The 23,663-nt window shown below is 41.7% G+C and overlaps 5 protein-coding genes across 7 annotated transcripts in view; 3 read left to right on the top strand and 2 right to left on the bottom strand.

Moving 5' to 3' along the window:
* The first annotated feature begins 2,022 nt into the window (after positions 1–2,022).
* Positions 2,023–9,899, top strand: ncmap (non-compact myelin associated protein). Its single transcript, XM_029493847.1, has 4 exons — positions 2,023–2,429; positions 7,814–7,920; positions 8,279–8,363; positions 8,841–9,899. The coding sequence occupies exons 2-4, from the start codon at positions 7,827–7,829 to the stop codon at positions 9,121–9,123; spliced, it is 462 nt and encodes a 153-aa protein (XP_029349707.1). The 5' UTR covers positions 2,023–2,429; positions 7,814–7,826; the 3' UTR covers positions 9,124–9,899.
* A 250-nt stretch (positions 9,900–10,149) lies between these two features.
* tmem234 (transmembrane protein 234) lies at positions 10,150–13,008 on the top strand. Its single transcript, XM_029493663.1, has 5 exons — positions 10,150–10,332; positions 10,642–10,793; positions 10,892–10,958; positions 11,889–11,981; positions 12,181–13,008. Exons 1-5 carry the CDS (start codon positions 10,320–10,322, stop codon positions 12,288–12,290), a joined length of 435 nt encoding a protein of 144 aa, XP_029349523.1. The 5' UTR covers positions 10,150–10,319; the 3' UTR covers positions 12,291–13,008.
* dcdc2b (doublecortin domain containing 2B) lies at positions 12,844–19,309 on the bottom strand. Its single transcript, XM_029493662.1, has 15 exons — positions 19,289–19,309; positions 18,824–19,124; positions 18,660–18,711; positions 17,259–17,329; positions 16,432–16,563; positions 16,228–16,362; positions 15,662–15,698; positions 15,480–15,545; positions 15,171–15,339; positions 14,953–15,062; positions 14,781–14,846; positions 14,563–14,634; positions 14,366–14,443; positions 14,182–14,259; positions 12,844–14,106 (listed from the first exon to the last, which is right to left on the bottom strand). Exons 2-15 carry the CDS (start codon positions 19,105–19,107, stop codon positions 14,008–14,010), a joined length of 1,449 nt encoding a protein of 482 aa, XP_029349522.1. The 5' UTR covers positions 19,108–19,124; positions 19,289–19,309; the 3' UTR covers positions 12,844–14,007.
* Positions 19,310–20,046: 737 nt separating this feature from the next.
* iqcc (IQ motif containing C) lies at positions 20,047–22,285 on the bottom strand. 2 transcript variants are annotated; one of them, XM_029494551.1, is made up of 5 exons: positions 21,870–22,285; positions 21,495–21,638; positions 21,238–21,412; positions 20,707–20,828; positions 20,047–20,234 (listed from the first exon to the last, which is right to left on the bottom strand). In XM_029494551.1, exons 1-5 carry the CDS (start codon positions 21,915–21,917, stop codon positions 20,199–20,201), a joined length of 525 nt encoding a protein of 174 aa, XP_029350411.1. In that variant the 5' UTR covers positions 21,918–22,285; the 3' UTR covers positions 20,047–20,198. The 2 variants fall into 2 exon arrangements, with proteins under 2 accessions (XP_029350411.1, XP_029350410.1); XM_029494550.1 differs by having other exon boundaries at positions 21,184–21,412; positions 21,870–22,264.
* fancm (FA complementation group M) overlaps positions 21,994–23,663 on the top strand; it is a 30,747-nt gene continuing 29,077 nt past the window's right edge. For both annotated transcript variants that reach the window (XM_029494545.1, XM_029494546.1), the window contains exons 1-2: positions 21,994–22,964; positions 23,050–23,222. In XM_029494545.1, the coding sequence (XP_029350405.1) occupies positions 22,229–22,964; positions 23,050–23,222 (909 nt within the window). In that variant the 5' untranslated portion in view covers positions 21,994–22,228. The remainder of the gene's footprint in view (positions 22,965–23,049; positions 23,223–23,663) is intronic.

Genomic DNA, 23,663 nt, shown 5'->3' with positions numbered 1-23,663 from the left:
CATATGGAGTTAATTATCTTTTTTTTCTGCACAAAAATTGACATGAAAGGTGAGGTGAGTGTGTGGCAATACAGCCATGACTTGCAATTTAGCTTCCTCGAATTTCACGGCTGCAGTTTCCTTGTTTCAGTCATGGAGGAGAGACAAATGACTGTTCGTGAATCCCGTAACAAAAGATTCCTCTCATTCTTTTCCTTCTGACAAACTGCATTTCATTATTTTGTGAGGAGGGAAAAACAACATAGCCGAACCTTGCACAGCCGTCACCTCTGATTTGACAAAAAGGTATTTTGGGAGCACCAGTGCGCTCACAAAGGAAACAGTACCTTTAAGATCTGAATGAATTAGTCCAAAAACTCTTCTTACAGCTGATCTGCAGGGCTGGTAAAGGTTACCTGTGTGACTGCTGACACACATAATGGTCGACAGAGTTAAAAATAATGGGCAGTCAGTACTTCATCAGCAGAGGGGACGCAGTGATTGCAAGCAAATGAGACGTGCTCTGCAGCTCTCTGTCTTCATCTCCATGATACAAAAAGCCTTCTCTTCATGGTGCAGAGATTTGGAAATTCCTCTTCACAATAACCCTCACTGTTGGAAGGACTGATACATGTGCCTGTAGGGGAGGGGCAGATCAGGTTCATGTGGCCCCCAGTGGAAATCAATGAGCTTTCCTTGAAAGTACTCTCCAGAATTACACAACATAAGCATGCCAGGCGCTCAAGCTGAAAATAAGTGAAGTATTAATCATCTGTAGACAAAGGTTATATATATATATATATATATATTTAATTTTTTTAGGTAAAGTGGGTCTGTTCAAGCACACATGATGAAACTGGAAGTGATAAGTGGCTTAAATGACGACTGTTAAAGGAAGTTCTGAATGTTTGAGGTCACCCACCAAAGGATAAAGCTCATGTTGCTGTGGACAAAATATGAAATATTTTTGGTTTGTGATTCAGCATTAGTATTCAGCCACTGTGCCTTAGAAGCTGTCTTCTGACATGTTTTAGCTTGACACAAGCTATTTCCTGGAAACCCACCGAGAGCGGTTATCCCAGTTTGTTTTCCATGAACTATCATCATCTTCTAATGGACCATATTCCTGTCACATTTACATGAAAAGTTGTTCTAAAGGGAAAGCTCATTTCTGACTTTTTTTCCAGAAAAGAATCAACAGATTTTAGCACGCAGGACGTTGACACCATTTGCACTGGACTGAAACCAACACAATAATGGGATCCCGTTTTCTTCTCGATGAAACCTGACCTCATGCTTTCAGACTTCTGTAAATCGCAACACAACGCAGGAACACGGGGACCCCAGCGCTGTGCACATATGAGGTCAGTTCAGCGAAGCAGAGCAGTGAAGTTCAGTTAGACTTTCCCACAAAGGCACAACATTGACATGCTTTATAGCTGTGGACACCACCTAGCCCTCGGAGAGGTAACGTGAGGCCCGATCCCAACAACCTGTTGGCACTAACTAGCGAGCGGCTCCTGGGGAAAGTGTGTCACAGGAGTTTATGCTCCAGAAAAAAGAATGGCACAGATGGGAAAGATGGATGTTTTGTTTGTTTAGTGGATAGCGTTCACACAAATGCTGGCCGCTTTTTGAATGGTGTTTGTTTCCCCGACAGTAGAACAGAGGAAAATAAAAGGCCTGTACATACGGCTGTATCTGTCAACACGCCCAGCACCGTTTGAACAAGGAATTAACAAAGTTAATTTTCAACTGCATACATAAAACACATTCATGAAGGGATTTGTGCTGAGAAGGAAACCGCATGCATTGTTGACACAGTAACATAAAACATGTCAATGTAGATATGAGATAATGACTCTTTCTTTTTTCTTTTTTTTTTTTTAGTTTAATGATGTGCAGACTGTGCATTTGAACACACGACATGCAGGTTTTCAGATATCTGTATCCTCTTTCAGTGAAGATACAGAGACACACCCCCCCGCCCTTCATGTGAGACATCCTGTCAGATGCAGAGGGATCACGGAGAGACAGAGAGCTGGCAGACAGCTCTGGAAAGGATCCTCGCTTTTTTGATCAGTGGCCGCGGCACGCCTCAGGGCCAGGCGGAAAGACCTGAAAAACCAGCTGCCTGACATTATTACTCACAGCAAGGAGCCGCGAGGAGCCGCCTCCTCCTCCTCTTCACTTAACACTTTGAGTCCAACAGAAACCACACACACTCGGGAATCCCTGTTGTTTTTGGTTTTAGTCCTTTTGTCCATGTTGTTACCTGTGGGACTGTCACTGTAGCAGCACCTGGGACTCAATATTCAGCTCACACACTCAACTGCTCCTTTGTGTCTTCCGCCCCAGAGCCGTGGACTATGCCCCCCTTAGTCAGCTGAGGGAGGGGGCTCTGTGCTGCTCAGGGTCCCATCTGGAGAAGGCAAAGAGCAGACGGTTAGGTAAGTCACAGGCTTTCCTCTGGGTACACTGAAGGCTCCATTTAAACTTTTACACTTGTGGATGAGAGGCTTTTTTCAGAGTTACTTACATAGATGTGTGTGTGTGTGTGTGGGGGGGGGGGGGGGGGGGGTCCCCTGGACAGTGTGGCGAGGCAGCAGGTGGGCCTCGGGTGAAAGTGAATAGCTCACATTCCTGAAGGGTCTGTGATTAAGAGCTCAGTCTGTTATTGATACGTGTTTGTTTGACGGCTTTATCACCTCATCAGTTGGGACGACGTTGTGAGAAGATGGGACTGCTGTTTGTGCAACACAGAGGTGCTAATTCACAGCTCAAATGTGGCGGTCTGCATGAAAACATGAATAATGGTGATATACTGTATTTGGTGCTGTAACAACAGCGATTTGCAGTTTTCCGACCAGTGATAACTGGCTTCATAGTAAGAAAGAAAACATTATAAGTTAACTTTTTCTGGTCCTCCTCACTATTTAAGGCACTTTGCAGTTTTTCTTATTGTTGACTTTGTTTCCGTGTCAGATTGAATGCCGTGTAGAAGATAGTTTATAGAGTGTGTGAGTGAAAGAAATATTTTATTCCTTATCATTTAGTTACAGACACAAGTGTTTTGTTTGAATCAGATAAGAGACACTCTCACACAGTTATGCTGTATTATGTCTGCACCACACAGATCTTTCCAATCAGCGACACATCTGATGACACTCGCTGTGATTTACGTCAACACCAGACTGCTGTGCACCATCCGATAGACTGTCAGTGCTGCTGTATATCAGGTTGATATTTTATTTCACACGCGGAAAGAGAATGACATGGAAGGCTTATATCTGACATGACATGTCTGCTCTTCCAGTTCAGGCCGAACTAACAGTTCCACCTGTGTCTTACAGTATTACGCTGCTTCAAGTTGACTATTCAAATATTGACCCCGGCTGCTGTTTGATGAAGGTCAAGCTTTGATCGGGTTTGTGAATGTGAGACGGTGATGCTTTGACTGTGCGGATGAAAATGTCTAAGGTGTGGGCGAGCTGGGGAAGCTGACAGAGTTAACAACACTGTCTGGGTTTTCCTCATATATATATATATATATATAAAAAAAAGAGGAAACTAAATTGTTCCTGTTCTGTGTTGAGAGACAGGCCAATAAATGATTTGTTTACTGAGGGCGGACGAAAGGATATTGAAACTGCAGTGTTGGTGATAGCTGCAATTTGTACAATTTGCAACAACAAAGTGTTATTATAGCCTCAGTGTCATCAGAAAACATAGAGCTAAAAAAATCACGTCTTGTTCCGATGCAGTGCATCCTCTAAAAGAAATCAGATTACACGTTGAGGTTACCCTAACCTCCTGGACAAGGTGCTTTCATATACACCAACAAGCGTAATATTTCAAATGGACGAATTATGAATTAAGTAAAGTCACACTTCCTGCAACAGTCTGCAATGTGAAATGAGGTCATTAAAGTGTTAACTAGAAATCCTTGCAGTAAATATGTACACATAAAGTCCTTCCAATTCAACCAGTCCATGACTTTTTGATCAGCATTTTAGCCACACATCAAAACATTCTGGGCTCAGATCTGTATTTTCCCTGCATGTCGAATTTTCACTTTACTGCCTGTCATTGCTGTTGACAGAGCCATCAGGTTTAGGCTTTATCTCCATCAGACTTCTTTCAGATTACTACAGTTTCTACACATTACACTTTAGGAGCGGTTTATGTGCTTCACAAGGTGTTTTGAATGTCAGGAAGCCCAGTTGAAATCATGACGTCATGAAATGCAGTGCCCCAGTGGATCAACTGTAAGAGCATATATCAGGAAAACACCCCCCAAAACATACAAAGTCATGAACTTGGTGTAGGCTGGACGAGGTTTATTTATAGACCGAGTGTTAGGTATGTTCGCAGTAGATAATTCCTCGTGTGAGGGTTTTCACCAACCTATAAATCGTTATACTGCTGAGCCACGTATTTCTAGCAGCACACCCTGTTCTGTGGGAGACGACACACCATCCTCCATCCTATGAATCATTTGTGCCATCAAAAAGCACGTCAAAGAATCACTTGGCGATCTAATTCAGGTCTCAGTTACAACAGCTACATCTGAAGTGATCAGAAGCCCATCCTATGTGCATAATGGCATTTTTTTACTGTTCAAATGCTTCAGTTAGGATGTTAAATCTCTAAATAAGCACCTTTGCTGTACATTTAAACAGCTGGAGGTGCCTGCAATAAATAAAACGGCTAAATAACACAAATAAATACACATCACTTCGGGATGTGTTGAATGCATTGAGCCTTGACAACGTCATGAGCATAATGTATTCTCCATCACATTACCAAAACAGTGGCGTTACCAACATTACACATCTCATGATCAGTTAACCGGTAACGCTGTCACCTCTGCAAACAGCAAACATGATATATGCCATTACTAATCTCTATGCTTAATAGTTTGTCAACACTGGGAGATGGGTTGTGTAATATTTGCTGCAGAGCAGGAAGCAGGATAAGATGTTCAGTACACATGATTATCGAGCAGTGGCTGTAATTAAAACAATTTTCTTCACATCTCAGTGAGGAAAATGTCAAATTCCCAGTTTGAAGAATATTTTCTACAAATAAAGACCTGGTTACAGAGAAAAGCCCTGCTGTGTTGTCTGTCTGTCTCGTGATGGATTGAGCTTTAAATAGTCCTTTCATCACGCTTATGTAAATATGTACAACCTGTAAGTGACATGTACATTTTTACACTCCATTAATGGTTAAAGCTGCGTGCTGTATTTGTCTATACATTACACGCTGAAAACCAAACCTTCAAAAGAGTAGCCTGGAGGAGAAATCGAACCAATAAGCAATGCTTAAGTGGCTAAAAATATGAATACCAGAAATACTATGCTATAATAACTATACTGTATGCTATAGTAAAGATATCATTGGAAAAGAACAAACATGTCTGGCATTGAAACATGTTTAGTTGGAGAAATATACTTACTCACTTTAGTTTGACGATGATGTAGTTAACATGTAAGTGTAGCCTAACATAAGTGCTGTGAGTGACAGGGGCTGAATCTACAAACAGCAGTGAGTGAAGCTAAAACTGGCCTGCCCCAGCAGTTCCTTAACAGGTCTAACTCCCCTCTAACTGCCAGTTTTACAGTTTGGATTTTGTTTGCGTTAAACAAATGAGATAGACCATTTTAACAGTTTAGCCTTTGGAGCCCGGCCAGCTTTCCTGTTTCCAGCGTTGAAGCTTCGCAGAAAACATCTGCTGGCTCCGGCTTCATGGACCATGCAGCTGTGCATGTGTGTGCATGTGTGTGAGGAGAGACAGCGTTTCAGCTTTCAGGTGCTCTTCATGCATTTCCCTGAACTAAGAGGCTCGTTCAGTCAAACAAATGAAAGGTATCCATCTTTTTCTTTGGTGTGTCAGCAGACAGTGGGTTTTATCAGCAACCTCACAGCTGCTGTGACGCCATGGGCAAAGCAAGGCAAGTTTATTTGTATAGCATATTTCATACACAAAGGCAATTCACTGTTCTTAACCTTAGGACATGCATAAAATGAAATTCATAAAATAATTACATTGAAGTGACTAAAAGAATATGCAGGAGTTTGGATAAGTTAAGAAAAATGCACTGAAGGTTTCATGCATAAGAATTTTTTTTAAACCTGGATTTCCAATTGACAGTTGGTGTGGATGTCACCTCCACTGGCAGTTTGTTCTGGCCGGAGGCTTTTTACGTGCTTTAATGTGAATTTGAATGTAATCAATGGAGCAATCAATGTAACTAAGAGAAGAAAGAGAGCGAGGGATGGTATGTGTTTGTGGCTGCTCTTCCGTTTTCAGCTTTTTATAGACAATGCAAATTTTGTCCGCTTGAAGCACCGGCTCTGATTGTGCTGCTGTGCTTCACAAAGAAATGTCACCCCAGTCCGTGGAAAGTTGTTTGGATGCAAAGGTAGCATTAAAAGGAAGGAATCAAAAGACACATGGTGAATGGACAAGTGATCTCCCTCTCTGTTTTCTGTGAGTGTTTTATTTGGCCTCGGTGTTGCTACAGGGCTGAATGTGAGCTGCGAACATTTCTTTCTGGGTGTTCCAGTGGGCCATGAGTCGAGAGGGTTCGGAGCTGCTCCTCTAAGAGGTTTACCAAATGAAATGGCCGCCACCATCGCTAACCCTCTAACTTCTCAGGCAGTCTAATGAAATCATGGCATGTTTACATATTACACTTTTGGGATTAGTCACTCAAGTTACTGAAGGTGAAAAAGTATAATAAGTGACCGATTATTTCACTTACAAAACTGAATCTTATCTGCGACAAAAGATATGTGGAATGAATGTAGAAATCTGCATGTAAACATAGTTTATAGTGTTTCCAGAGCATGCCAATTTCAATACTTTTTCACATTTATGTATTTATAAGGCACATAAAGACAAAGTTTATCATTATTATTGTCATTATATATATCAGTATTGTTGCCATTGTTCTTATCCAGAAAGCCATGTAGTCTGGTCTCAGGGGAAATGGGGACCGCCCTGAGTCACAGCTCTTTGCACAGCTTGCTTCCTGGACAGAATCGGAGATCTTCCTAAATGAGGATCTCTGCATGACACAAAACAACTGCATCACATTAGATTAGATATAGATGCAATCTGTACCTATGTAATTTCTGAGAATAGATATTGTCCATGATGGATGAATATCTAAATCCTTATCAAGCCAACATAAATCACATTAATACAGTCATTTATTACGTAGTGTATGTTCCATTACGGGCATGAACGCAACAGAATAATTAAACAGCAGATCGTTTTAGAAGTGGACATTCAATTTTTCATCACCTGCAATTTGATCCTAACAAGAGCAAGTTAAGTGCTACGCTCATTGCTTGTATTATAAAATGCTTAAATAGTTTCCTAAGACTGTTTGTTTCACGTGATATTATTCAACCAGGAATACAATGTAATAACTGTTGACATGTGCTTTGACTCTCAGTAAGTGTACAGTATGAACTCTTGATGATAATGTCTGAAATTATTCAGACATTATCATTCCTATGGTCCTGTGATTAGCGCTTCCTACAGAATGTTCCACTGAGGAGCCTCGTTCCTGTCTCTCTTATAAAATATTCATTCAGTTGTGCCACTCCCTGTTTTGTGCCACCCTGGCAGTCTTTGTGAGTTGTATTCGGCAAATGTTTTTGTCTTCAAATCACATTTTTAATCACATTTTTTCCTTGCCCTATTTTTTCCCCTTGTCTAATGGCTTATCCTTGTAAATATCATCCTCCTGTAGATGTAGAACTGTGCTGATATTTAGCGCTTAGCTGGTTAAATTGATTTCTTTTTTTGTCTTTGCAGGTTATTGCTGAAGATGCAAACTTCAACTGTCTCCCCTGTGACCAACACTATAGTACCTTCAAGTACAACTGCTGTCACAAAGACCAAAGGACAAATTCTCATTCAGAGTAAGGATACCTCACGTGTGTGCCTGTCCACACATTGTGTTCATAGTTTTGCTTTGTCCTTGTGCCGTGAAGTTGCATATTGATAAGGCACACCCTTGTAAATGAGTATTTGTTGTGGATACGATGAGACCTTGAAGTGTCTTTTATGCCTCATACCAACCCATTGCATCATTACGTCTAATCTAGATGGCTTGTAGGGGAGTGGCAGCCATGTCTTTAACAGAAAATATGTGCCTGTGAGTTATGCGGCTATGCACTGCTACCAGAGGATACACAAAAGTAACCCTAACCTTATTGACATGACTGAACAACATATTTTCAACATGCTGATTGCTGATTCCTCTTCTCTGTCACTTAGGTTCTGGGGCTATGATTGCTGTGATTGTCATTGGTATCATCATCATTCTTACTATTCTTCTGCTCATCCTGAAGACATACAACAAGTAGGGCCACATTTCTGTTTGACAGAACAATACTTTTATTCTGATTTTCAGTAGCCACAAAACAACAGCCATGCTATTTTTATCTGCCTCAAGGAAGGCAGGTGAGCGGCTGCTTCTGCTTTTCATCATATTTAGACTTATATAAATATTTAAGTTGCAAGCAGCACAGCCAAACAAGACCATTCCCCTCATAGGCTATTTAACTTGTGTTGCTGGATTTATAATACATTTTTAGTTACATTTTTAGTTTTAGTTTTATTTATTAGCTGGTCATGGTATAAGATGATTAGAACGAGTCTTTTGTTCAATTCACAACAAATCATTTTATGTTGAAAGATGAATTCATTTACTTGACTAAAGGTATCAAGTAAATGTTGGGTTCAGAATGAAAAAATGGGGAGTAATCAAGGGAGTAGCATTATTTATCACAAAGGCCATGTGAGGCTTGTTTTAATATCATGGCCTTGTTGTTGGCAGGCGGACTCATGCATCCAGGGTCCTGGGAGCCAGTGGTGGCTCCAAACCTCGTCCAAAGATGTCACAGTCCAGAGGCCAGAGCAGCGTCCCACTCAGCACCATGGGAATCAACTCTGTGTCCAGCAGCATCCCCACTGCCATCCCCACAGCTGCAGAAAACGGCTTCCATCTGCCCCGAGTGCAGCTGAACACCTCACAGGGAAACCACACAGAGGAGATCGGCCACCCCAGCGATTCAGCTGTGGTCACTGTACATGACAATGCACAAATAGGAAACACATAGCACCATGCTAGTTTCACAACAGACAATGACTGATGGACTGTCTTCATCCGTTTACACATACTATGTGCTGACTAAATCTTGTGGAAAGTGAATCTGTGGCATCAGTGTTGTCACTGTCAATCTCCACCAACCGGAGCCACTGCTGGTCACTACATGGATAACAAGAAGCCCTTTAGGTGTACAAAAAATACACATCATGATCAAAATGGTTGTAGAAAAACAGAGCGGATTACATGAAGGACGTTGCATAAAACTGACCCTTTGTTGGGAAGTATTGCTTTTAGGCTGCAGTCAGTGTTCAGAGTATAGACGCCATAAGTTTCTTACTGTTTCTACTCTTTGCTGACATCCCATTAAAACTGATGAACGACAGTGACAATGACAATGTGTGTGTACATTTCTGTATTACGGAAAAAGATTTAGATTCAGGAGTAAATATAGAATTAGTAGCTACAGTATACGACAAAGACAGTATGGCAGACAATGACTGTGTAATGGTCACCATGGTTGAAGAAATATGTGCATATGTTGACCATTGATCATCTTTCCAAAATCTGGTTATCTTGCATCATACTGTCTTTGTCTTCTGCTCAGTTTCTTTCTGATTAGTTCTTGGTTGATGTTGATTTTTTTTAACTGCCTTTTTTTTTACCATGTAGAATGAAGAGATATTTTGTGAAGCATCCTTTTAAATTTGACACCAAAAAAGTTTGCACTTTATTTCCGTTCTTTCCTGTGTTTGTACTGTTTGTGCTTCTTTATTAAATTAAAAGAAATGGCAATAAAATGTGATATTTTTATTTGTGTCTTCCATGCTTTGTTTGCTGAACATGACGATAAAATGAGGCTGTAAAGAAATCAAAGGTCCTGGGAACACAGAAACGAAAAGTTGACTGAAGGATATTTCTCTAAAAGTTATTGCGCCCTCCGCTGGTTCCTTTTCAGCAGGTACCATTTTTAAAGCTGCATTCAAAGTCACACCAATCGTTGCTAAATATTGAGTTTCACAATAACAGCGTCGTTATTGAACCGATCGGTACCCGGGTGTCTTTTGCTTTTCCAAACACTTTTCGATCATTTTAGATATCTTTGAGGTTTTCCGTATTTATTTTACTAAAGTTAGTTGTTTTTTTTTTTAAACAAACAAAAGCGGAACAGTAAGTGAATGCAACTCCTCAGCTCCTGTTTACCTCACGATGGCGACCGTAGGTGAGAATCCAGCAGCTAACGCTCTCTCTTAAAATCACGACTTTTCCCAAAAGTTGAAAGGCAGCCTTTTATATTTTGCCTCGGACAGCTAACTGCCGCCTTCCCGGTATTTGTTACACATAAATAAATGAGCAGGAGCTAACACTGAGGGTCCATGCTAAGGAAGTGAGCCGGCTAGCTTTAATGGCTCAGGTGTTAGCTCTTCTTACTAACTGACTGTGCGGCTGTTGTCGACCAGATCAGAAATATAATGTGACTGGAAGATGAGCAGGATCTGAGGTGACAGTAAGTGACTATCATGTCTCACAGTGGAGATGCTGAGCCTGCTGCTGGTGTCTGTCCTGTGGGGCTGCACCAACCCTTTCCTGAAGAGAGGCTCAGATGGCCTGGACAAAGTTAGAGGGGCCAACAGAGTGACTCAGATCCTGGCTGAGATCAAGTTCCTTTTCCTGAACTTTAAGGTAGAATCTCATGAGTTTCCTCCTTGATCACTTTGCACGTATGAAACAATTACTTTTCCTTTCACATCTTGTTTAATTCCACCTCCTTCCTTGTCCAGTACCTGATCCCCTTCCTCCTGAACCAGAGCGGCTCTGTGATCTACTATTATACACTTTCCACCTCAGGTGAGTCTGAGGGAGGGTATGACGCTGTACTGCCACCCTGAAGGTCAGAAGGTCAGGGTTCACAGGCTGCAACCCTTTTCACAGCAGATACTTCAGCCTACTCCAGCACGAGAAGCAGAGGGATAACTAATAATATCAAGGAAGGTGCAGTGCCACTAATCTTCTGACTGACACGTGTGTCTTTCCAGCTGTGAGACATGGAAAATGTCAGGAGAAATTGCTGTGTTCACATCACGTTGTTTGGAAGATGGAATGATTCACATGCAATGAAGCACATCAACAATACAAGACTAACTGTTAAACCCAAGTTTAATGGCTATAGTCTTATTTTATGTTTGTTAATCAATAATCATCAGCCAGAGACTCACACTCTGCCTGTGCACCTAAATACGTTCACGTGTTTAAACGATATTGTTAAAGAAATGTGTCTTTAGAATATTTCCTCTCTCTGAGTTGGGCCAAATGAACACATGATTTTCTTAAAGCATCTTTGTTTTGGGAGGAAGTGGATGAAACCCACTGCTCACCTCACCTCATTTCTGCAGTGTGTGAGAGGCCATTTTCAAATCAAAGCACCAGTTTTTACTGGTGGCATTAATGAGGACTGAGCAGGCTCATTACAGCACAGGAAATGTGTCTTACTGCAGTATGTCTTTTATTGAAAAATGCTTGAAGTGGAAGTTCACTGTTCTGTCTTAAATTGTATTTTTTACCCCTTAACCCAAGTAAACCCCAACTAAGTGAGTAAGAAAATTTAATTCAGAAATATGATCTCAGAAGATTAAAACTGGCAGAATTTTTCAATTGCCAATTGATTCTAATATATACAGTTTTGCATCAGACCTGGTCGTTATAAAATGAATAAATTCAGTAAATCAGGGTACATAGAGATGTTTTATTGATTCTCCCCTCACTTCTCTCCTCCTCCAGAGTTATCGTTTGTTGTTCCAGTGGCCAACACGCTCACCTTCCTTTGTACTCTTATCACAGGGAAGCTACTGGGTGAAGAGTTTGGAGGCAAACGTAAGGTTCAAACACATTGTAGTGAATAATTCATCAATTAGACACATTTACAAGACACAAGTACTCAGCATTCATTTACTGACTTGTGAATACATTATGGAACATTAACTCTCTCCGAGAAATGTTGCACTTGCTGTGTTATGTTTTTAACTTTAATTTTAATTGTCTGTCAAATTTTCCCTCACACTTCACTCTGCAGAAGCTGTCGCAGGAATGTTTCTCACCATGGCTGGTGTCACTCTGTGTGTGATAAGCTCCATAGACAACCAAGACACTGGGGAGCAGGATATGGCTCAGTCTGTGCACTAAAAGATCAGATTTAAAAGAAATGTTTCTGTATCTTGAAATGATTACGCGACAGGGAAGTAAAGACGGAAATGGCAGTGTTAGAGCAGGACTTCAAGGCGCAATTCAGATTCTGACAACGTGTCCTCAGAGCAGCAGTTCTGAAGGGAGAACTGTGTATGAATAAACTCAGCACGTGCTTCAGAAGATGAGGGTTCAAGTAGGGTTCAATCCAGAGCAAGTTTAGATTTATAATGCTCGTATAAAAATCTGTGGTTGGTGGTGGTTGAGCACTCTGCTGCCCTCCATCTGCATAAAAATAGAGATCATTTTTAAATGTGAAATAGACCAATTAGCTGTCACTTACTGGGTCAACAGGGGCCTTTTACTGCTGCTACCTTTTGTGCACTGTGATGTGTGTTTAGACACAGGAGGTGAAATTGCTGTTTGCCGGAAGCACAATGTTGTTTTTCTGGAAACCTGATGCTTGTCTGAGGTAGACAAACCAGTTATTTTCTTTCATTGCGAAGAAATAGGAATAAAGGACTTAATCTCTATAAATGTCAGTGATCTTGTTTACTCTGTAAACATGTTTGGACAAGTTTTACAGTACATGTATAGTAATAGATATTTTTGCTGTCACAGTATTTATTTGGAAATGAGCAATGTACATATGAATTTGTTATTGTTGCATCTATTCAGCTTGTCACGTGGCTGATATTTTAACAATGAACTGTTGTCAAAACATGATTCTAATCTTTGCATTTTTTCATCACAAATTTCTTCACATCAAACTACAGTTACACTCAAAATCTCCCAAAACAATCATTATTGTGTACATAGTGTAACATGAATAATTCGCATCATTGGTCATCTGTGAACTAGCTGCATCAGAATTAGCTCTGTAAAACGAGAGACACAATATCATAAACACTTACAAGATACAATGCTGTCGAATACAAAACCCTACAAAACTTCTACTGCATTTGTTAAACTTGACGTGTTCTTTAATAGCCATACTAGCAATGTGGAACTGGGTCCTCCATTATTAACATCAATCAGACAGACTGCTATATATATATTTTTTTTTTTATTGATTTTCAATTTGCTGCCTTTGGTCTTTCCTTGAGTTTTTCCTCTAGTCTGACCAACATGTTAGCATTTGATGAAGTGCTGGGACTGTGTACAGTCATGTCCCCATCAGATCCCATATTCCTGGTGATCATCTAACAACAGAAATATTCATTCCCTCAATACTTTGGCTTATGATCACATACCTGGAAGAGTAGAGAACGTCCAAAGTAGGCTGTACTTTGTGTTTACTGCAAAAAGGAAAATTCTAGCATCCTTACAAACTAAAATACTTAATATGGTCGTCACTACTGATAAACTGTTTAACATCAGCTCATGAGCACTCATTCAGAGTATATTAACACACTGAGGTTAGTATTTAGTGGTTGCCAAAGTAAAAAAATAGCTGCATGGCTTCAGAGAGGTGTTGATTTTAATACATCACTTTCAGGGCCAGTTTATGGAGATGTTACAGAGGACTGTACTGACACTAACCCTAATCCCTTTAGTGTTTCTTCTTATTTCATCTTAACAAATTTACGTTTTTGTAACAAATGAATGTTGCTACTCAGTTCATCACCATCGTTATCGTACTACCACATATAACATTCATGCAGCCACATATGTCCTGTTGAAGCACGAAACAGTCGGGCTTGGCTGTCTGCCATGGCTACAGATGTTTTTCTACTGGTGTGACCTCGCTGATGAATCCTTCGTGCTGATGTTGAGTCTGTTCTTTTGAATTTGACAGGATGTCTTGCAGGCTATCCTGTTAGAGCAAAAAACAGACATTTACAGTACATTGGGTCTGGATAAACACTTGATTTGAGGTGTTAAAACTCACCTTTTCTTCCCTGGTCTTTCCCTGAGAGGAGGAGGATGAAGGCCTTGGGGTTGATGATGTGTGCTGCAGCTCAGGTTCCTTGAAAAGAAAGACACAATGCTGTTTTTACATCCATACACTAGTGAATGTAGGCTGTTAGTTACTGCTTGAAGCAGTCGGTAGAGTCGGGGTACGTTGTCTATACCATCGTTTCAGCAGCAGACCACTCAGTCCTGGCCGAGTCATCGCTCTGTTCCACAGCACTTTGTTCAGATGACTGACCCTTTTAGAGAACAATTAGATGATATTCTCATTTATACAGAAAAAGTCAACTCAACTTTTTCGTTCGGATTATTTTAATCTAAATACCTGAATATAACCAGCCACCCACACATAATGTACCTGTTTTCCAACGGATTTCTGTGGGTGTTCTCTCTCATTGTGCTGTTCGCCCTCTATAATTTGTCCACACCTCTTGAGGGAAGCAGATAGAGTTTCATGTGTTTTTTTTCCCGCATGCAGATTACAGTATGCTTGTGACACAATTTCATGGAAATGAAGGACTTCACCATTTTCTGCACACTACCTTCAGTAAATAAGTGTGAAAAGGCCCTGCCTACCTGCCTTGTGATGTGCAGAGAGTCATCTGTGTTGCTGAGTTCCTCATCCACCACCTCTGCCACTCTCTTTAGAAAGTAGCGAGGGACAGATCTACATTTAGCATGTCATTATTTCTCCGTCAATGTTATTTTAGCATTTGTGAGACGGAAAAGAGTGGACTGGTATGTTCACCTGATCTACAGGAAGCTCTGTAGCTGTGTTTTCATCCTCGTGCACTTCCTCAGCTCCTCTCATCTCCTCCCTCCTCTTCCGTGCTGCTCTTTTAAATATGCTAGGCTGGACTGTATTTAACATATAAAGGCAAAAAACTGCTGCTGTCACTTTACACAAAAAAGTATGATGCTTATTTAATTAATATTTATAAAGTTGGATAAGGCAGGGATCCTAACCAGATCCATTACTGAGTGGCAGTTTTGTCTGTCCTCTGTTTTTCTGGATCTTGACCGGCCTGGCAAAGAATGGAGACATTTCATCTGCTCCCAGTCTCCTGTCACTTTCCTGTGCAGCTTGTGGAGGAGCAGCCTCATCTCCTGTTGATTTCACTCTCCGACCGTCGGACTGAAATTCACAAAATGCAAGTGGGTATCAGAAATAGAAAAAAACAAACACACAAACAAAACTTGTTGGTCATGACAAAGAAATAGTCCTGATGTAGCCTCTGTTCTGTGGATCAAATACACAGGAGGATTGCTTTTTGCCTCTGGGGAGTTGAGGAGGGCTGAGTCACTGTACTGGTCTTCTGGACCACTCCCTGCTTTCCTGTTCTGAGAGGAACACACAGAAGATGTTCTTTAACGGGTGGCTCTTTTTCAGTGAATTATCTTTTGAGTTCTGTCATTCAGACATGAATTGATGCAATTGAATTGTGGCCTGTAGGTACCTCCATTCTCAACAGCCTCCTCTTTCCTGGGTAATATCTACAAAACAAAGACAAAAGATCTCTTGTGAAGAAAGGAAGAGATAAAAGAGGAAGGTGTCTTTTTGTCTATGTCTTATAATGTCTGGCAGTTATTGTTTTGGGTTTGTGTGTCATTTCCTGTCTTATTTTGAAGTCTTGTCTGTTTGAATGACTGTCATTCTGGTTAGTCTTCTCACCATTGTGTTTGCCATACCCCATCCTAACGTTTCACAATGTTACACCTTGGTCCCTTTAGCCCCCCTCCTCCACGTGTATAAGCAGTGCAATGCATTGTCTTCATTTATGTCTCTAATGTTCCTGAGTTGTCTTTTGACCAGTGAGTTAGCCCTGTGATCTTGATCTCGTTGCCTGGCTGTATGACCTCCTGTGACCTGAAATCCTTGGTCTGAATGAAAAGACGGTGAATATTTTGCCTGAGTCAAATCTGCTTTGTGAATCCAATCTGACAGTTTTATATTATAAAGCAGAATAGCCTGCATAGATACACACAAGCATGCACGCTCACCGAAGACCTTGCATAACAATACCTCTCTGTAGCTTTTGAAACCAACAACTCCACATATGGAAGTTTCTTGAACCTCTCAGTTCCCACGGCAACGTAGCAATGGCCAGTCTCCAGCTGACCAGCTGAGGACACAGTCGCTCCTTCCAAAGAGCACAACCTGAAAAAGAAAAGCATTGAGGGAAGGGATGCGTGGACTCCATATTTTGTTTGGGACGATGTCACTGACCTGCGCACGGCTCCAGTTCTCAGGCTGACCTTTTCTGTGACCAGACTCAGGATCTGCTCCAGATCTTGCTGCATTGTCCGAGGAATGATGAATCGAAATGGTGGACAAAGGAGGTCTCCGTTTCGAAAAACACTGGACAAACATTATAGGAGAGGTTCACACACACATTTGTTTTTCATGTCTGTTTAAATATCTCTTATTTGGCTATGGGAAAAGAGACTGATTACTGTAATTGTTGTTTTTGTCTCCTATTTTTCTTTGTGACCTTCTCCTAATGTTGTTCCAGTATAAGAGGGTGAAGGAACGTAATGCTCTGGTTCTGTAGGAAATGCACTTTAGCTGAACCAGTCCTGATGTCCAATTCAGAGTCAGAGGGTCACTAAGGTCATTGGGTGCTTCCCCTTGAGAAAAAAGTCTGCTTGTTAGTTTATAATATGTTGAGATATTTCACAGGATATGAGAAAACCGACCCACCGGTAGTGATCATGTCAACCCTCTGGGCATGAATATCTGTACCAAATGCCATGGCAAACCTTGCAATAGCAAGAGAGTAAGAGATATTTTTCTTAAAAGTCAAGTGTCATCATGCTGCCTGGGATCAAAGGCAAATGATCAGTCTAACAGATAATTGTAGAGAATTTCATCGTGATACTACTCATACCTACAGCTATGCTGCTTTTAGATTGGCTGAACTGTGAAATGTGTAGTCTCACATTAAGTATATACGCAAGAAACAATTACAGCAATAATTTCCACAGATATCCTTAAAAAACAGCCTCTTCCAGACACATATGCTATAAATAACAATAGGTGTTTGTTCAACTTACTGTATAATGCAGGGTACAGGTATAAACTTCCTCCATTTGGCTGAAACATTAGGCTTCTGCATTATTTTTGCCTGGTGGGGACATTCAGAAAATCAGATGCATGGTACAGCAGAACATCATAATCTTGTCATTTCCTCAGCAATATTGAAAATTGTCTCATTAGGTTTACATCATCCGTGCCCTTCACATCAATTACACTGCAAATCCATCAAAGGAAAACGAGTAATCTCGAATGTGAAATGACCGACTAACTATTCTGCTCATGTCAGCCCAAAAGCAGCAGCCATGGAAACTAACATCACTTCAAGGCTAATTCAATGGCACTTTCACACGTTGTATCTGATCCGAGGACTCCTCTCCACGTTACCCATCTTGTTACATATCAGTGAAATCTGCAGCCAATATCCTTGTCTGCTCCTGATAACCTTGCTGGAATAAATCAGTCAGCTCAGGGAAAAAATAGACATAGATCATTTCCCTTTATTGTTTTTTTACTTTAAAGGCACAGGCACTTAAAATATTTACAGGGAGTCTGGGCAGAGTGGGAAGCATGGAGAGGTGAATATGGGCACGAGGCCTGCCCAGGCATGCACATAGATCTAATAACACTGAGTAGAAGCATAACCCTTTGTTTCACCAGCAGGCTCAACGCACTCTTATTCAAACACGTTTCCCTCTGCATTGCTCCACAGTAACCACAACACAGGCATTAAGGTTTTAAATCCCAAGAGGCTGTGCTGAAAATAAAAAAACGCTTTCCAAATGGCAGGCACACAAGGCACACACAATCACTCTACTCTCTTTTATGTTTTACAGAAAAGTATCACATTGCTTAAGACTAAGTGCGCACTGAAAACTCATTCCTGCCAGTTGGTCATTATACACAACAGGCACTTTGTCAGCTACCAGGCGGTGTGTACAGTAATACTGCCTTCCTCATCATCACGCTCTATCTTTCAATTTACAGAAAGACAGTTTCAAGCCACTAAAGAAGAAAGAATCATAATCTCTGTTACTCTTTTGGAACTTCAGATCTCTGATATAATCCAGGTATACAGTAATTAAAGAATTTTAAATCAAAGCCACTCTGACTGACCGTTTGATGAACATCAAAATCATTAGCCTTTTATTTACAATCATTTACATGATATCAATGATAGGGTGCATGCAAAGGAGTACCTGTGCACACACAAACGCACTTATGACCTTGTCCGGGTAATGGAAAATCCTGCACTCCATTTCCTACTTAACTTGGCAAGGGTTCAAATAGATCAACTTGCTTTAAAAGTAGTGCCGGCTGGCAGCGCATTCCTCCTGGTTATACTGGGATTAATGAGTTATGGACTGTCCTGAGGGCCTCAAAAAAAAAAAAAACAGCCTCATGAGAAAATAAACGCCTACCTGAGTTACTTTGCGGCCAGCTGGCAGTTTTTTTGCTCCTACATTCAGGTAGCTGAAGACAGATAGACAAATTCCTTTACTGTCATGGACAGAAAGACTCTGAATAAAGGGAATAAAGGATCTTCACTCTCAATATCAGCTCTGTAATTTGCTTTTGTACTCACTCCAGTTTCTTGAATTTCTCAAAGCCAGCAGCAACGTATTGGGCTCCTGCCTGAAGGTCCTGGAGGTCTGAGATCCTGGTGCCCTGCCTGGGGGTGTACAGGGTCCTGACTGCAAGTGGAGCACCGATGTTCCGGGTCACTTCATTCAGAAAAGCTTCCATAGTGGCCACTTGTCGCTGGTTGACCACAAACCTCCTCCCACTGTAAAAGGGGTCACCATTCCTGTACACCATCACACTCTTCACCGGAGGCAGGACGGTCGTGGTCACAGTGCTGGCAGCCATCTCTGAGCCAGCTGTTACTGTCATACACACAGACACACACACACGGGCACCACATTATTCTGTCTGTTCATATAGTTTCCATTCACATTTTTAACCATTTTCATACACCAGATACACTCCACATTTTCAGGTAGCACAGTCACACATAAATATCAACGTATGACCGCTGTTCCATACACACTTCTCAGTCAATCACAAGCCTGTAGGAGGATGAAGCAGGGAAGTCGCAGGGTCGAAGGCAAAGGTGTAAATTTGTCCCTTCTGTTGTGGTTTGTCTGGACTCCCACTCACGTTCTGCTCCTCTCGGTCCCCCAAACACACACACACACACAACTCCAATGACGGTGGTGAGTATTTCCTGGTTGCTATGGCAGCACAGCCAGCAATGACTGGCTTTGAGGGCCAAATCATTGGCAGAAACCTACAACAAAAGAGACAGACAGAGGAGGGGAGGATGGGTGGGTCGCTGTGTTGTGAAGCTGAATCAATAAGATAACTTCTGCACCCAATTGTCTGTATTTTCACCAAAAAGTATAACAGACACTACAGCCATTAGCATCAGCAAGAAAGTATAAGCAACGGAATATGGCAGAGTTACTGAATACTCCCAGAAGCGGCAATTTTTGTCTTTATAAAATACTTTTTCCCATGGCATTAATACCACAGTACAACAGCAGCAGGAGACTCTCATGTGGATATTTGTAAGATGAACACCTTACATGATGAGTGATAGCTCATTCACTGTAATCCAAATGGGAAATTTGAGCTTCTGTGAGACAAAACATAAACTTGGTTAGAGCTGAGGATCCACCCATGAATTGCTTTCAGTAGAGCGTCTCCTTACATGATAATGAACTGCCAGAGTCACTCATGATTTATCCTTTGGAGACAGTTTTAGTGAAACCACAGCAGTTACAAAAACAACAGAAAGAAACCATCGTAGAAAAATAATATTTATTGATTATTTTACATCACCAGATAACATGCACAATTCAGGTTTGGATCATCACATAACAACTATTTCTTGGACAATATTACTTTAAGTAATGCGTTAATGAGTGCTTCAAGTCCAGTTCAGATTACTGAGGTTGTCAGGATATGGTCAGTCTATCCTTCAGTGACAAGTACTGTAGGGGAAGAGGAAAGAGGAAAAAAGGGAAAAATAAGAACTTGCAATCTAAATTCTTGGATGTGCACATTTGGGTGAGTGAATGAGAACAAATCTACATTCACATTTAAGTGTGAACTGCCTCATCTGAGATTTTTCATATCAGTTAAGATTTCCTGTGCACAGCTGCACTGGAAAATTAAACCCTGGGGAGCATCAGAAATCTCTGCTTTCTTGAAGTTGAAGAGCAGTTTATCCCTGCAGTTGGACAGCATTTCTGAAGTAGCTTCAGTATCCATGTTTATAGGTTTATTACTTGCTCTTTGGACATGTTTGCAGTGGATAATAAATAATCCTCTGGCTATTGTTATTATTCTGATACTAATTCCTACAATGCCAGTATTTTTATGTAAAAATGCTGCCTCTTTGGCCTGCTGATTTATTTTCAAGGTCACTAATAAACATTACATCTCTTCCTTTCTCCACCTTACCTTTTTCCTGCTGTCTATGGCCTGTTGTAGCCAAACCAGCTCCATGGTCAGGGTGTTTCTATGGAGACGCAGGGCCTCTGGTGTATGGGGCACGTCCTGAGCCAAGGAGTATTGCCGGGGACCTAGTGGGGAGATGGCAAATTCAAATGGACTGATGATCTTACAACACCAAGCAGTCCTTTGAATCATGGGCAGTTTGAAATGCTGCAACTTGTCGACAAGTTTTATGTTATCGATTGAAAATGGGATTACATTAACTTTAAAATTATGGTTTTTCTTTTATCTTTTATCTTTTATCTATTATCTATCTATTTATCTATTATTTTTTAATCGTATATCTTGGGCGGTTTGATATGTTTTCAGGATAAAACAGCTGGTATGAGGACATCTCCACGACCTCCGGGATACTGAGAAAGCCATCAGCCTTTAAAACATTTTGCATTCATAGAAGATGAGGGAGGACAGCACAGCTCTCACCCAGAGGAGAGCTAACATCCAACTCCAAACTGCTCCAGATGGTGGTGGAGTCACCTGTGCTCTCCATCACCCCTCCATCCCGATCCCTCTGGTTTCCTTCATCAGCTCCTGTCTTCTGTGCAGGAGGCTCACCGCTCCCTGCTGCTGGGCTCTGTGGACTGGCTGTGACATGGAGCCCTGGATCGGGAGACTTGCTGGCAGCGGAGCTGAGTCGCAGCAACAGATCGTCCTGAAGCGTGAATAAAAACAAACGGAGAGAAGTCACGGACAGATCATTAAGACAGCCTTTAATGGCAGCTCCACTTACTCACGGTGTCTGTGAAGCAGGGGAGGGGAATCGGCGTGTCCCTCCACTGGAGGTGGGTCAGACCTCCATCAATCTCTCTCACGATGTCCTCGAAGTCTTCTCGTGCACGACGCACCTCGCTTCTTACCAAGTGTCCTCGTGCGCACGCCTTTCGAAGAGAGCAGAGTAACTATAGTAACGGTTACTATAGTAATGGTACCGTTCGTCACACTACTGCCATAACTCGGGTCGACATTAGCTGCTGCTTTGTTAGTTAGCAAAACTAGCAAAACACGCAGAACTAGCTACATACAGAAACATTTACTTTAAAACTTCCACCGAACTGCTGCGAGTACAATGGCGACATTTGGAAAGCTGGATAGTTAAATAACGTTACTACCTGAAAACGGACGAGTGTCCTCTCCCACTTGTCCCTGTCCATTACCATGGTAACGTGACGGCATTGCCGCGGAAAGCGGGAGACGAACGGGATCCTTTCATTTTCTTCCGGTGTCACGCTCACAAATTAAAAGCTTGTCCTTCTGAAAATTATCGGCGCACCTGATCGGTGAGCATTAAGCTCGACGTTTTGCATCAAAAGCAATGTAAGTCTACATTTAAAATGTAAAGCGAATTCAAGCCAACGATGTAACATCGGCGTGAAACCGTCGGTGTGTATGTGCTGTTATATTTTGGAAAAACGTAAGCGGAAGAGAGACTGTGTTTGTGTATTCTTCTTGCAATGTTGCGCCTTCGCACATGGCACTTTTTCCTCAACATTTTTCGCCACATACGAAGAAAATGAGTGCTGGCTCAAATCAGAGGACTTTGTTCCAGACTTGGGGGGCCGCGGTTTCCAAAACCAGCTGTGTTCAACCACAAAATGGAGACGCTGAGCGGCCTAGAAAACCCCCAAACACGGCTCAGGTCGCTGCATCACATCCTCCGCGAAACCCTTTATGGACTAAGATAGGCCAGGGGTCCACATGCACCACAGAGAGCTCAGGGGGGGCAAAGGACACCGTTCCTGCTTTTGAAGATGAGCATGATGATGACGACGATCTTATGTTGGTTGCTGTCTACGAAGCGGAAAAGAGCCTGCAATGTGATAATTCAGAAGTTTTCCAAGTCGGTAGTACTGCAGGAACAGGGGGCAGAGCCCTCTCTCCCAGCCCATCAGGTGTGCAGACATATCCAGACTTCCCTGGCTTTGACAGCTCCTCAGCTAAGATCTGGATTTACCCCACTAACTACCCCATCAGGGAGTACCAGCTGAAGATATCAGAGGCTGCCCTGTTTCAGAACACACTGGTGTGTCTTCCTACTGGTCTGGGAAAAACCTTCATAGCGTCTGTGGTTATGTACAACTTCTATCGCTGGTATCCATCAGGGAAGATTGTATTCATGGCCCCCACCAAGCCTCTGGTGGCACAACAGATAGAGGCCTGTTATAAAGTGATGGGGATCCCGCAGGCACACATGGCTGAGTTGACAGGTAAAAACATACAGCACAACGTTTTCCCTTGCATTTTATCCATTATTAATTATCCACTATTAAGACAGTATCTACCAAAACACAGGTACCACAGGGGCAAAGCAGAGACAGGAGATGTGGAGGTCCAAGCGTGTCTTCTTCCTCACCCCTCAGATCATGGTGAATGACCTGACCAGAAACACTTGCCCAGCTCTTCAGGTCAAGTGTGTGGTGATCGATGAAGCCCATAAAGCACTGGGAAACCATGCTTACTGTCAGGTACAGAAACCATCCCCTGTTTTTCATTCAATTAAGTGAAACAGCACTGCAGGTTATATTTTACTAAGCAATTCTAGCTGAGGTTGTGAACTTGCATTAGAATTATTTAAAAATGATAATCCAGAATATTTCTCCATTAAACTCACCCTAATAAAACCAAAAAGCAGTTTCAAAACGTGCATAACAGAGAGCACACTTTCTAAGAGAACAATTCCAACAGATCCAATTTTTGTTTACCCCTTCAATCATTCCATCATGCGGATGCTCACACACCAGCGACAGAGCTGTTGATGTAGCTGTACATAAGCATCTTGATGTGAACTTGAACTCATAATGTATTTCTCCACAGTATTGCGTGATGTGACTGCATCTAAAGTAGTTATTGTGAAAATCAATGAGTATGCATGCTTCCTGACAATTCTTGGGTTTTGGGTCAATGTA

Source organism: Echeneis naucrates, chromosome 22 (assembly GCF_900963305.1).
Source record: "Echeneis naucrates chromosome 22, fEcheNa1.1, whole genome shotgun sequence".
Taxonomy (NCBI): Eukaryota; Metazoa; Chordata; class Actinopteri; order Carangiformes; family Echeneidae; genus Echeneis; species Echeneis naucrates.
This window is presented reverse-complemented; position numbering and strand designations above follow the sequence as displayed.